This window comes from Ammodytes marinus (assembly GCF_949987685.1).
Source record: "Ammodytes marinus genome assembly, chromosome: 21".
Lineage (NCBI taxonomy): Eukaryota > Metazoa > Chordata > Actinopteri > Uranoscopiformes > Ammodytidae > Ammodytes > Ammodytes marinus.
In genome coordinates this window covers 15,503,975-15,518,542 of record NC_137225.1, presented here as the reverse complement: position 1 = coordinate 15,518,542, position 14,568 = coordinate 15,503,975, and the positions used below count along the sequence as shown (strand labels likewise).

General features: G+C 45.1%; 1 protein-coding gene across 1 annotated transcript in view; it reads right to left on the bottom strand.

Annotated features, from left to right (window-relative positions):
- The window catches only part of boc (BOC cell adhesion associated, oncogene regulated), a 29,691-nt gene that overhangs the window by 5,189 nt on the left and 9,934 nt on the right, over nt 1–14,568 (bottom strand). Inside the window, exons 2-8 of the mRNA XM_080050516.1 lie at nt 9,406–9,534; nt 8,475–8,747; nt 4,860–5,006; nt 3,152–3,295; nt 2,453–2,746; nt 796–1,068; nt 65–333 (exon numbers count right to left, since the gene is read on the bottom strand). Of these exons, the coding sequence (XP_079906642.1) occupies nt 65–333; nt 796–1,068; nt 2,453–2,746; nt 3,152–3,295; nt 4,860–5,006; nt 8,475–8,747; nt 9,406–9,517 (1,512 nt within the window). The 5' untranslated portion in view covers nt 9,518–9,534. The remainder of the gene's footprint in view (nt 1–64; nt 334–795; nt 1,069–2,452; nt 2,747–3,151; nt 3,296–4,859; nt 5,007–8,474; nt 8,748–9,405; nt 9,535–14,568) is intronic.

The window sequence follows — 14,568 nt, the reverse complement described above, 5'->3', positions numbered from 1 at the left end:
TAAAATCGACATGTTTGAGATACTATCATCTGTATTGGTATATTCTCACTTAAGAATGCATTACCTTTCTGTATTTGACCATATACTCCAGCACAGGGACTCCTCGCTCGTGCCGCGGCCTCCACGTGAGTTCGTAGTAGTCGGCTTTGCCCGTGCGCGGCTGGCTGAGGATGATGGGAGCATCAGCAGGCAGGATCTGTCCGGGCAGCTCGGAGCAGTCTAGAGGCAACATGGCGCCCCCTGCCCCTGGCCTCACAGGCGCCTGCTCTCTCAGCACCTTGTCCGGGCTAAGCGGCCGATAGATGGAGGGCAACTTTCCCCTGGATGTAATCCCTGGAAAGAGAAAAGAGAAGGATTGGAATAATTTACCTTTAAAAATCTGTTTGCTTTCATCTTCCGTGTATTTAATTATTTTTTAAACTTTTTTATCTAAAATGTGATTGTCTATGTTTTCAGTAATACAATTCCCCTTGTCACTAATATTTACTATTTATTTTTCATAGATGATTTTTTTGTTTTTTTTCTAAGGTTGTAAACGGTCTCCCTGTGTCATTGTGTGGCTTTTTAGTTGTTTGTCTTCTGTTCTGTTCTATCATTTTTTAATGGCTTATGTATTATTACTCAATGTTCTTGGTCCCCCCCCCCCACCACCACCCCTCTTGAAAAGGAGATGCTGCATATCAAGGGGTTTATTCTCTAACAACATTTGTTGAATAAAAAAGGAGATGCATGATGAAATCTGAAAGACAATCTCATCTGTGACAGATCACCACAAGCAGCAGCAGCAGTTCTTACCTGTAGATACAGTGATGAGGCGAGCGGAGGCCTGCGAGCTGCCCACCCCGTTCTCAGCCATGCATTGGTACAGTCCGTCATCCTGAGGGCCCACGTTGAAGACGCGCAGCATGCGGGAGGTGAGCCGGTGGCGAGGGGACGGGGCGAGGGGCCGGGCGTTGTGAAGCCACATCACAGAGGGCGTGGGTTTACCCCGGGCCTGGCATGTGAAGCGCACGTTCTCCCCGTACACCACCTCCTGCTGCTGCAGCTCCACAGTCACCCGAGGAGGCTCTGCAAGAGACCAAAACAAAGACACGTCAAGAGGCTGCTCTATGCGCTTACTGGCGACTGTTTTGTGTGTGTAAGCTGGCTTGTGCGTTAGCTTATATAGGGCTGCAACTGATTAGAGATGACTGTTATTTTACATTTCACTAACTCATTTTGTGAATCTGCTTCCACTTCTTTTTTTTAATGGTTTTACCAATTTTTCCACACAGACAAAAAACAGAATAAGTAGACACATACAATACATACACAACCCCCACCCCCTCACATAAACAGACAAGAAATACATAAAAAAAGCAAATAAGACAAAATGATTAAGAAAATAAGCTATAAATACACAAAAAAACAAAAACAAAACTGGGCAAACCTCACACGTCCACTACAAGTGGCGCCAAGGGGGCAGACATTTCAGGCCCCGATGTGCTGCAGCACTGGGCCCCATACAGCGAGGAATCTATGAGCGTTGCCGGACAGCTCATATCTCAGCCTATCTCCATCAAATATTAAGTAATTTGTTCATGGACTTTTGGATTTGGTCCAAGCTTCTCTCTTCATCTTAGATTTTCAGCTTTTTGTGTTTTATACAGCGGTAAAATCGTTCAAATGTTTTACGTTTTTCTGTGTTGGATCGTCAGTTTGACAAAATAAGTACCCTGAAGACCTCCCCTTTAGGAAGTTGTGACAGAAAGTAGTGAAAAATCCCCAGACAATTGATCAGTCTATGAATCCGGAAAAAATAATCAGGAGATGAATTAATCATGAGAATAATCTTTAGTCGAAGCCCAAACTTTCATATTCATGTGCGTGTAAAGGCTGAATGTCAGGGGGCTGTATGGAGCGAGTGGTGGAGGGTGGGGGGTATATAGTTGATGGTTGGCTGCTTGTGAATCAGGGAAAGACAGAGCTCATTACAGCCGCAGCAGCTCTCTGGCTTTAATTAGAGCCAGCTGCAGCGAGACAAGCCCAAAACACACACACACACACACACACACACACACACATACACACACATAGAAAATCACTGTAAAAACAGTCATCCCTAACCTAGACACACTCAATCAAGTCCTGCTACAAAATAGAGAATAGAGAGCTCTGTCTCCAAAAACACCGCCCAGAGTTATATGCTCCTTTACACACTCAACTGCATGCACACATACAGACCCATTCTTCTCTGTCCGCCATACAGGAGTGTGTCTTAAGTAATTATTAAATCCATGACACAGACAAAATTCCACTCGTAAAAGAACAAAAAAATGACTGTAGTCAAATGAAGGAGATCCATTCACTATGAAAACCCTCTAAAGGAACCTGCATTTGATAAATGAGTTCAAGGTCTTTATATAAAAAAAAAACATATAATTTATCACAACGTTTCCTCTGGTCCACTCACCAAACACTTGAACGTCATAGAGCACCGTGGCAGAGCTGGCCGAGCCCATGCCGTTGTCTGCTCGGCAAATGTAGGTGCCCGAGTCACGCTCGCCCACCGCGTCGATCATCAGGTTGCTGAGCAGAAAGCGTGTGTTATTATGGGAACGCAGCTCAAGGCCGTCTTTGGCCCATATGACCTGTGGCGTGGGGATGCCGCTGGCCACGCACTCCAACACCAGCCGCTGGCCTTTGGTCACCATGATGGAACGAGATGCCGGCGGGTAAATGATACGAGCAGCTTCTGAGGTGGAGCCTGAAACAGATGAGAGACAATGTTTTGTCAATATGACGTGAAAAGCCGGTCAGCTCACATCTTTTTTACCACCCTTCTCCCGTTTCTTTGAGTTGGTTGCATTTTCTGGTTTGCAATTACTTTGAAGATGCAAAAGCATGATTGGTGCTGGTGCATGTCTTCAACTGTCGACTAAAAGAGGATCGGATTGTAAAAGTCTCGATGAATTTACAAATGTGGGACAGATGTGCACCACATGTGGCTACAGTAACAGTTAAGTGCTCTTTGATAATCTTCTCTGATGTAGTCACCAGGTCAATATCACAGTATGACTCTAGACTTCTTTTTCTACATCTTTAAATTAAATTTGCATTATAAGGAACAAAGTTAATGAAAACTATGTTCAAGAGAGCGATGGAGACTCACGGCGTATGCGCAGGCGGTCAGCGTAGGTGGAAGTCTTGATCTCCTGGGTGATGGGGTTGTAGGCGGCACACTTGTACGCCCCCTCATCCTCCTGCGTGGCATTTGCTATCTGCAGGTTCCCTGACGGCATGATGAGGTAGTTCCCTGCAGGAAAAAAACAAACAAACTCACAAATTAATCAAGAGTAAGACAAAGATTCAAAGCCATTTTTGAGTCTTACTCACAAGTTAAATGCCTTGTGCCACAGTCTAGAGCAGGGGTCCCCAAACTACGGCCCGCGGGCCAAATGCGGCCCGCGGCCCGCTTTTTATTGGCCCGCGGCCGATTTTAAAAATATAATGTAATATTTTTTTTTTTTTTTTGCATTTCTTAGTTAACCCACTAGTGCAGGGGTGTCAAACACTGATTGATTGGCCCGTGGCACATTTTAAAAATATAATGTAATATGGCGCTTTTAAATAATTTAAATGCACTCATTATATTACAGACAAATATGTCCCATAAAAGAAAATGAGCAACAAGCCCATCCCAGAGGACCCTGCATAATATTTTATTTTAAATTAATATTATTATGGAAAATCTGTGTCCTTCTCCAATAGCTTCTAATTCATCTGACACAGTGTCTCCATTTTTTTTTCATACAAAATTCTTCAGATTTAGCCTCTTAATTTCCCTCTCAAAGTGCACCAAATTCATGCATTTCGCTTTAAAAACTTTAAAAAATCTCCCGGGGGGGCATACCCCCGGACCCCCCTAGGAGGGTCGGGACCTCGGCTGGATACTATTTTCACCCTGCTGGACATTGGACGCAAAGGCAGAAAACACTGGGTGTATCATTGGCATATAAACAAGAGGGGGAATGTGTCTGTTTAATGTGCAAGGAAAGTGTTGCCGTGAAGAAGGATTACAATTTACGAAGACACTATGAAACTAAACATCAGAGCAGCTACATGTCCTGATAAATGTGTTATTTTTGCAAAGTGGCCCGGCCCTTCGTAGATTTTTCTGTATGTGGCCCTCAGTGAAAAAAGTTTGGGGACCCCTGGTCTAGAGGTTGTGAGAAAAAGCCTACAGTGCAATAAAGAACAATAATATAGATAATATGTGTGCCATATGTCATAAAGAAAACTATTCATTGAAGTTTTAGTGCAAATCTGCAAATGTGCGGGACAGTGAAAAGGATTCACAGTGCAAAACTGTTCCAGCCTTAAAATGAGACCAGGTTTTACATGAATATGACCAAGACAAAGAGGACGATCAAGTCCATACTGTCCAACACAGTGTGTAATTAGAGTACCATTTGCCATCCCAGTGCCTGTTTACACTGTCTGCAGAGACCACTAGGTGGCGCCCCAGAGTCTGACTGAATAGTCAGTGAATGCTTGTCAATGTGGCATTCATTTCCTCACAGATAAGCTGCAGATATCAGTACCTACAGCTCCCAGGCATCATCAGCATACCAGACACAAACCACTGGAGCTTTTCTTCTCCTCTCTCAGGCAACTTGGAAGTAAATAGTTTGAAAAATAAACAACTTCATTCCCATGTTTCAACATAGTTGAGATAAAAACCCTTATCACCGCTTTTATGGCGAGTCAGATAGCAGGATTATAGCATTCCGTCAAATTATGAAGATAGTATGGGAATCAAGAGGGAAGTAGTGGGGAGATTGTGAGAGAGCCCTAATGAATCAAAACAGCTCCAGTACCTTTGGATGTTTCCAGCCACTCCTGTTTGACACTGTAGCGGACCTGAGCCTTGGGCTGGCTCTCGGGGAGGTGACATTCAATGACGGCTGTGTTGCCTTCGTCCACCTCGATCTCCTGCTGGTGATCGGGCTCGAAGTCTCGCAGCTCTGAAAAGAAAAATAAGAAAAAAGTCAGCACTGTCACATCAGTGCAGCACAGTTGGCCATTTTCTTTCAGCATCTTAAATGCACATTTAAACAGCTTTAGAAGAGGAGAAAACCACAATATTCTCACATCAGCCTGTCCCCATTGTCTCACAACTACATTCACACAACATCCTTCCATCTTGTTGACATAAAAAACCTTTACCTCAATTTAGTTATTTATTTCCCACTGCTCACCTTAAAATGATCTCAAGTAACATTTGCTTTTAAAGCCATGTGTAGCTAATTTTTCAGTTTTTACTCATCTCATGTCATGTTGGATAACTCCAAAGCCTCAAAGTGGTGTCTGTAACATTGGAGTAGGTGTCATTAATCCTGTCGAACATTATACTAAGACTGGAGGCCAGTTCAGGTTCTGTGGGAAACCGGGGGAGTGGGATTACTGGGGCCATGTGCGGCGACTGTGTCCCGCAGACACACAGTCTGCACAGCACAGACACTCATGTGACCTCTGACCTGCTAACCCCCCCCCCCTCCTCCCCCTTCCCCTTTCCCCCCTGCCTGAGCGGCCCGGAGGCCTGAACACAGGGTTAAAGGTGAGAGGTGTCCGTCCTATAGAGTTTCAAAGAAAGATATCCAGTTTGGGTTTGAGAGGAAACGGCAAAACCCTCTGCTCTTAAGAAGCCCGGGGGGGGGGGGACTAAAAACCACAAAAATCTCAGCGAGGGAACGCTGCCATTTTATAGATTTGAAACAGAAGGGAACCAAAGTGAGACCAAGAAAAGACAAAGAGGGAAGGACACAGCACAGGACGGGGAGGGAGGGGGGGAGGAAGAAAATAAAAAAAACAACTGGATAAAATTTGTCATCAAGGAGTCCAGAAGTGAAACGAAAGATAAATAAAACTTCTTCAGGAACGTAATTAAACGTCCACCAGCCTTTATTGATTCATTCTTGACAAACACAGCCTCTCTCCATTCTTTCCAGAGGTGCTATAACAAGTGTGTTTTTCTTGGACCGACCACTCTCTCTCGCTCAGGCAAGAAAACCAAGCTGCGGGTATATACAGTCAGCTGATGAGGCTTTGTATGCAACTCTAATTCAATAAGTAACGTTTAGTTAAGGCCGGGGTATCTATGTACTGATAGGGACCTCACAGTGATTTACTCAGAGCTGTGAACAAACAACAGCCTCGCTGCGGGTGGGCGTCTGATTTATTCACCATGCGCATTGGATCTGTCGCTGTGTCTGGGGAGCTTTGAAGGGAGAAATGGGGAACATAAGGGTCCACACACGCAAATACAGCCACATCTCTGACTCCACTTTAACTCTTATTCCAAAAGATGAGAATCCCAGCCAGGACATGTCAAGCTAAGTGCTGTGTGTTTGTTGGGGGGTGGGGAGGGGGGACCTTAAAGAGAGACCGTGTGGCGCTCCATTTGCTAAATCAATCAGGTGCTGTTTTTACAGCCCCCCTCTGCCTCCCACTCATATCTACCCATCCTACCTTCTGCCTGCTTCTCCCAAATTCCTCCAGTTACACCTTTTAACCCTCCCAGCCAACAACTCTACCGCCCCGCATTCTTCACAGGAAGAACCCCGCATGGGTGCCTCTCAGGTGTGTGTGTGTGTGAGAGAGAGAGAGAGAGAGAGAGAGAGAGAGAGAGAGAGAGAGAGTGTGCATGTGAGGGTACATGTGTATGCATCCTGCAGGGATGGAGGATTGATTGTATTCATAAAGTAGAGCAGACCTCCCGTACCAGGGCTGCTTGGCAAGGCAGACTTAAATATTTCTAGAGAGACAGTGCATTCATCATCTTTATGCATAGCAGTAGGAGGCCTGTGAGACTGTGTGTTTGTGTGTCTGAATTATAACATGTTTGTGCAACGTGTTGTGCGTTCACATTGTGCAGATACATGTCTACGATTTCTGCAGAAAAGGTGGTGGTGGGTTTGTGGGGGTTGTCTGCACTAGAATCCAAGCGAAAAGCTTTAATTTATGCCAGCAAAGCACAGATTCTCCAGAGTCGGATAGCATGGAGGGTCTGGAACCAACCTATCCTGATCACAAAAAACATGTGCATGAAACTAAGACGGCTCGCATGGAGAGGCAGTCACGTATGCACACTCCCCGTGGAGCAATTCCTCAGGCGGTTTGGGGGTGGCCGAGGAGAGACCGTTATTAAATTAGAGAAGTTTTTTAGCGGGGAGGCGGTGGGGGCGAACAGTCTGGCTCCACATGTGGTTATCGCAACACGATTCATCAACCATTGGAACTATCTATAACTTTAACTGCCTTTGTACAAACGAGGGGCGAAATGAATAAGAAAACACCAGAGGTGAAGATGACAAAAGAGGGGAGATAATGAAAGGAGGGGAGAGGGGAGAGAGTGACAGGGTGAAGAGTGAAGAATGTGCAGATGAAGAAGGAACATGTGCGCGTCTTGGTGTGCGTCGGGGAGACAGAGAATGTGACATCACGTCTCATCTTGTGTGAAGATCTTGTCTCAACTGGCCTAAAACACCTCTAGTTTCTACGGCTATGGCAGACTCATACATCACATCACTGCATGTAAAGCAATACGCTTAACAGCACTCTTTCTTTACCTAATGGTGTGTTCTGGTGTGGTATACACCCGTATCTGTCCGTACACACACACACACACACACACACACACACACACACACACACACACACACACACACACACACACACACACACACACACACACACACACACACACACACACACACACACACACACACACACACACACACACACACACACACACACACATCCTCCCACTCCCCCAACCCAACCCGCCCTCCACCCAATTACGGGGCCATAATTTCTTGTGAGCCCTGCTGTCGGGCCCTGTGGAGAGGAATGTGGTGTTGTGGGGAGCAGAGGGGCCGATGGAAGCAGGGGGCCCCCAGGCTGGAGTCCTGGTCCCCTCTTCCCTGCTCTGACTGGCCCCCGGCCCATGGGTCCCCTTCATTCCTCCAGCTCAGGTTACACAGCTTCAGGCGCCCTCTCAGTCCCATGATGCATATCAAATACAACAGCCAGCCAGCCGCACTAAAAACACCAGCAGTGAGAATAATTCACTTTAACACCATTAAAGCAGCTGTCATCTAAGCACACTGAATAAACACTGCTGGACTGTCTGGAGTGTTTATCACTGATCATCAATGAGCTGATCAAGCAGTGTCTTTCCATGATCAGAAGTCTAGTTGGACCTTGGTACGGATAAGACGTAAACAGCAGTGGAAAAGTACACGGTTAGCAGTGTTGTTTAGGTGGAGACATAAAGCAAACAAATACCGCCCCCTTCACTGTTTGTTCCACTTGAAGTAAAATTAATTCAAAGACGTTCTTTGGATACTCTGACAAACACCCCCCACCCCAAAAAAGGGGGCCCCCGTGTGTTTGTGTTTATTTGTCTCAGCTTAGTGTGGGTGGCTACTCACTGGCAGCAGTGACGTTGGCAGGCACACTAGCCAGGGATCCTGCGCCGGTGCTGGCCACACACTGGTATCTGCCCACGGTCAGGTTGGAGAGTGCAGGGATGAGCAGGCTGTTGGGCCCTAGCACTACGCCCATATGTCCATCCAGGAACTCCTGGCCGTTGAGGCGCCAGCTGATGTTGGCGGAGGTGGGTCGGACAGCGCAGCGCAGATTCACGCTGCCCCCCAGCTTCTGCACCACGGACATGGGCTCCTCCGTGAACATTGGCAGCTCATCTGAAAAATGATTTGACGAAAAAGGGTGAGAAATAAGGCATCTACATTTACTTTTTCATTACATGTCAAACAGTGTGGCCAGTAGGGTGACACCTTTTGAATCCCTTCTTTTGAAAATATACAATCAATAAGGGCTGCAATAACAGTAAGTTTTGTTATCAATTAATCGGCTGGTAATTTCTTTGATAAAGCATTTGTTCTTATCAAGCATATGGCCCTATCACAGTATCCTACAGCAAACAAGTATGTCATTAAATGTCATTTTTTTCTTTGATCGATGAATAGGCTAGCTAGCTACTTGCTGCAGCTTTACATACAATACTTATTTTCTTAATTCTTTACTTCACCCATGACGGCTACTATTGGCTCATGCAAACTACCCACTCTCTTCAGTTGAAATAAACTGCTGTTGCTGCTGCTGCCAGACACGTACAACACCGCCCTCTCTGTGCCTGAGCCAGAATATTTTGTCCCTGGCAAGACTTATCCTGCACCAGGTGTTTGGAAAAATGAATGTAAAGGCATTCAAACAAGAGTGAGCATTGATCGAGTCAGTCGTATGCATTTTGAAACAGTGACAGAAAGCGCAACAACGTAAACTTTTGCATTTTACTTCTGCAGATTAATTTTGACCTGCAGATCCAGTTTTTGTACTCACCGGGGAGAGAGGCGCCGCCCTGCAGGCAGCATAGTAGCACTGCACCTAGAGCGCACAACACTGGAGCCCTTCTCTTTTTCATCCACGGAGTCCAGTCTCGCTTTCCAGACATCTTCCATACACTACCCCCTGAAACACACACACACACACAGAGGAAGGTCAGAGGGTCATTTACAGACTTGGTTCACTCAAAACAAACAGCATAAACCACTTAAACAACTGAAACAAACAAAACTGCACAGAAAACAAAGCCCCCAGAACACAACTACATCATCCATCTAATCTTGATATAAACGAAAGCTGCTCTCTCTACTTGCATCTTACTTGTAAACACACACATGTACCAAAACGGGCAGCCATTATTCAAAACACAACCCAGGGCGGTGCACTGACTCTGCAGTAGCTACACTACCCTCAGCCGCCAAACTCCAGACACAAATAAAGCCTTTCTTTTTCTGTTGGCCCCCATCTCAGCGCCCAACCCCATCTCCTCCTCCACCTCCGCCTGTACCCGCACCCATCCATCCATCCATCCAGCCCGCGTTCCATCAAAGGGGCGCCCTCATTCTTCGGGCCGTAACCCGACCCCGCCACCTTCTCGCTCAGGTGTAACCGATACAGGTAGAGGGTCCAGGAGGAGGAAGGGAGGGAGGAAGGGAGGGAGGGGAGAAGTGGAAAACACACAGGCTGCATTCAGGAGTTCGGGACAAAGAACAAGTAATGAGAGGCAGGATGGAGAAGGGGGGGCTGTGTGTGTGTGTGTGTGTGTGTGTGTGTGTGTGTGTGTGTGTGTGTGTGTGTGTGTGTGTGTGTGTGTGTGTGTGTGTGTGTGTGTGTGTTCTATATCAGCACAGTATGGAGTGGGAGGAAAAAACGGAGAAGACGATGGTTATGTTCAGTCTATTAACAGTTAATGTGGAGAGGGGGAGCTTTTCTCTCTCTCCCTTGTCGCCTTCTGCCAAGTTTCCCGAATTCTTTCCTGTCAGGTTAAACTAACAACTTCCCGTCAGGATGAGGAGGGTGGTCCTGCAAAACTGAATCTCTATTCCTCCCTCTCGCTCTCTCTCTCTCTCTCGCTCTCTCTCTCTCCGCCTCTCAAACACACATGCATGTCGCCCAACATGCACTCACTCAGATAAAGTAAAAATGGAAGCACAGCACTTTCTCATACATATTTGTCCTGGTCTTATTATGGAAAGTGGATGATTAATGATGCTCGGAAAGAAGGGACTACACGCGTGCACGCACACGCGCGCGCGCGCACACACACACACACACACACACACACACACACACACACACACACACACACACACACACACACACACACACACACACACACACACACACACACACACACACACACACACACACACACACACACACACACACACACACACACACACACACACACACACACACACACACACACACACACACACAGGCACAGGCACACACACAGGCACACACAGCCAAAGCAGGACAGTAAGAGAATGGAAACTCTTACATTGCACCTTCATCATCTAGTGGCAGCAGTGAAAATGTTTAGCCGCCTGGCACATTTATTGAAAACGAGCAAAGCAGCAGGCTGCTGGAAAAAAACAGTTGTTAACTAAGCCAACTGCCACATTTTAATTGCATATTATGAATGTGTGTTAACATTTTTAGATCGTCAACTCTCACGACATGAGCAGCGATGTGGGACTACTCTCTGCAGCTCGCACGAAAACAAGTCGATGAATCACTCACTGTTGTCTTTATTAAATGCAATAACTGATTTTATTGTCGGTGGAAACAAGCTACAAACACACAACTGGTGTCGCTATTTAAGTTGATGTGGCTAACTCTTAGCGAGCAGTTGCTTTTTTACACATCCAGGACACATGAAGCAACATTAGCATTCACTTGGAGACGTCTTTCTCAACACCTGAGGAATCCTAGTCCAATATTCACTCTCCTTTTAGCTCTGTTTTTGGTCACCACCAACTCCTGAGGGAAACAGTTGGTATTTTAGCTGTTGGGCCCAAAAACAATGTTTAAAGTTGCAAACACTCTTCAGAGAGCTGAAGTGCTTACTTCGGGGATGTTAGCATGGACTAAGAAACTGTGACTTCCATCCTTGTCTGCATCCCGACGTGCATGGAGGGCTGCATTTAGTGGCCCATCAGTGGTGGGATCACTCAGTAAACAAACAGAAAAGCTACTGTGGACCCAGGAGCGAGCTAAGCTGAAGGCCTGTGGCTTCTGTGGCCAGTCGCTGTATGGACACAACCCCGGGACAGCTGCCCATATGAGACACGTACATCTGTATCGAGCACCTGTCCCAGCTGTGAGAGTCACTAACCGTAAACCACACCAGTCAATCTGCCAACTTGACACAGCAGGGCACACAACCTCCACAATGACAACCTCTTGACTGTCTAATTCTGCCTTTCGCACAAAAATAAAACTAGTGACAGTGAATTAGAAGAGAGACAGAAACCAAAATAGAGATATGTTGTAATATGGTATGAGAACGCCCCTTGTACATCATCACTCCCTAAAACTCCTCTGCGCCTGTCTGTCTGATTCATTAGTCAGCTGGGTTCTGTGTTTGCTTAGCGGATACCCTGCCTCCAGATGAAAAGTTGGCCTGACATCCATGTTCAACTTTTTCCATGCGTGCCTCCCTTCCAGCGAAGTCGCAGACAGAGAAGGAGGGAGAAGAAGAGCCTCCTACGCTGTGAGCGAGACTGATAAAAACCAGGGCACACAAACAGACAGCTCCCCTAAATCAAGAGCGGGTTGAATGCGTGCGTTAATGTGCGACTGTTTTGTTTCAGCTCTACATATCTACCGGCGAGGAGCACCGACACTGCATGGCAAACACACTGTGAGAGCGGCTTTTGTGGTATTAAATCATAATTCAGTGAGGATAAGCGTGTGAACGGCTCAAATCTGCCAGAAAGTGCAGAAAGTGTGATTACGGAAGAGTAAAGCTATTTCTGTAATCATGTTGCTGGGGAACATACGCTTGACCTCTGTGAGACCTGACTTACATGTGACTTGACTGCCAGAGTATTTGACTTGAAAGCAATCAAGGATCGAACCAAGTTTTATATTTGTACTAGGTCAAACCCTGGGATAATAAAAAAAAGATGTACAAGAAACAGCCGTCAGTGAATCTTTAAGTGGATTGGACATTGGCCATGACTTCACTGATTCCATATTAAATACAGTGTCTTCGTCAATGTCATCATAAAAAGTAAATTATATTCAATTATATATTCAGATTTTATCGCCACAGCATTATGTTGCCTCACATAAAACTGATCCAAAGGAGTTCCATGCTGTATTTTATACAGTTTTTAGAATATGGGGAAAAGAGGGCAGTGGTGTATGATCGATACTATCGACTATAAGTTGAGGTATCAGAATCAGTATCGGGAAAGATACAGTCATATGAAAAAGTTTGGGAACCCCTCTCAGCCGGCATTATAATTGACTCTGCTTTCACAAAAAAAAATATAAAAGTGGTATGTCTTTAATTTACCAGGAACAGCTAAGTACTGGGATGTTTTCCAAACAAAGATTTTTTGAAAAGCGGTATTTGGTTGTATGAAATAAAATAAAATGTGAAAAACTGGCTGTGCAAAAATATAGGAACCCTTGTGGTTTTGTTGATTTTAATGCCTGTAACAGCATGTAAAACTGATGACTTTAAACACAAAGTTGGTTGGATTATGTTGTTAAGCCTTGAACCTCATAGAAATGTCTGTTTAATCATGAGAAAAGGTATTTTAGGTGCCTAAATGCAAGTTGCACTTCTCTTTGACTCTCTGCTGAAGTGAGACAGAATGGGATCATCAAAACAGCTCCCAAAAGATCTGAAAAACAAAGATTGTTCATTGTCATGGTTTAGGGGAAGGCTACAAGAAGCTTTCCCAAAGGTTTCAATTGTCAATTTCGACTGTAGGGAACGTTGTCAGGAAATGGAAGGACACAGGCATAGTGGCAGTTAAACCCAGGCATGGCAGACCAAGAAAAAAACAGGAGCGGCATAGGTGGAGGATTGTGAGAATGGTTGCACACAACCCACAGATCACCTCCAAAGACCTGCAAGAACATCTGGCTGCAGATTGTGTATCTGTACATCGTTCAACAATTCAGCGCAATTTGCACCAAAACATCTGCTTTTTATAAAGACCAAATAACTTAATTTTTGTCTCATCAGTCCAAAGCATTTTCTTCCAATATGAAGCTGGCTTGTCTAAATGAGCTTTTGCATACTCCATGCAACTGTATCTGTGGCGTGGGCGCAGAAAGGGCTTCCTTCTCATCACCTGGCCATACAGATGTTTTGGTGCAAATTGCACTGAATTGTAGAACCATGTACAGATACACAATCTGCAGCCAGATGTTCTTGCAGGTCTTTGGAGGTGATCTTTGGGTTGTGTGCAACCATTCTCACAATCCGCCGCATATGCCGCTCTTGTACTTTTCTTGGTCTGCTAGACCTGGGTTTAACTGCAACTGTGCCTGTGTCCTTCCATTCCCTGACAACGTTCCTTACAGTAGAAATTGACAATTGAAACCTTTGGGAAAGCTTCTTGTAGCCTTCTGCTAAACCATGACAATGAATAATCTTTGTTTTTAAGATCTTTTGGGAGCTGTTTTGATGATCGCATTCTGTCTCACTTCTGCAGAGAGTCAAAGAGAAGTGGAACTTGCATTTAGGCACCTAAAATACCTTTTATCATGATTAAACAGACCTATATATGATGTTCAAGGCTTAACAACATAATCCAACCAATTTTGTGTTTAAAGTCCTCAGTTTTACATGCTGTTACATGCATTAAAATCAGCAAGACCACAAGGGTTCCCATATTTTTGCACAGCAGTTTTTCACATTTTATTTAATTTCATAAAACTAAATACTGCTTTTCAAAAAATCTTTGTTTGGAAAACATCCCAGTACTTAGCTGTTCCTGGTAAATTAAAGACATACCACTTTTATCTTTATTGTGTGAAAGCAGAGTCAATTATAATGCCGGCTGAGAGGGGTTCCCAAACTTTTTCATATGACTGTACATCTGGATTGGTGCATCCCCTACCGTTAAAACTAGAACATATTCAAAGTCTGTCATTTTAATGGTAAATATTCAGAGACACGAAGGCATCTAG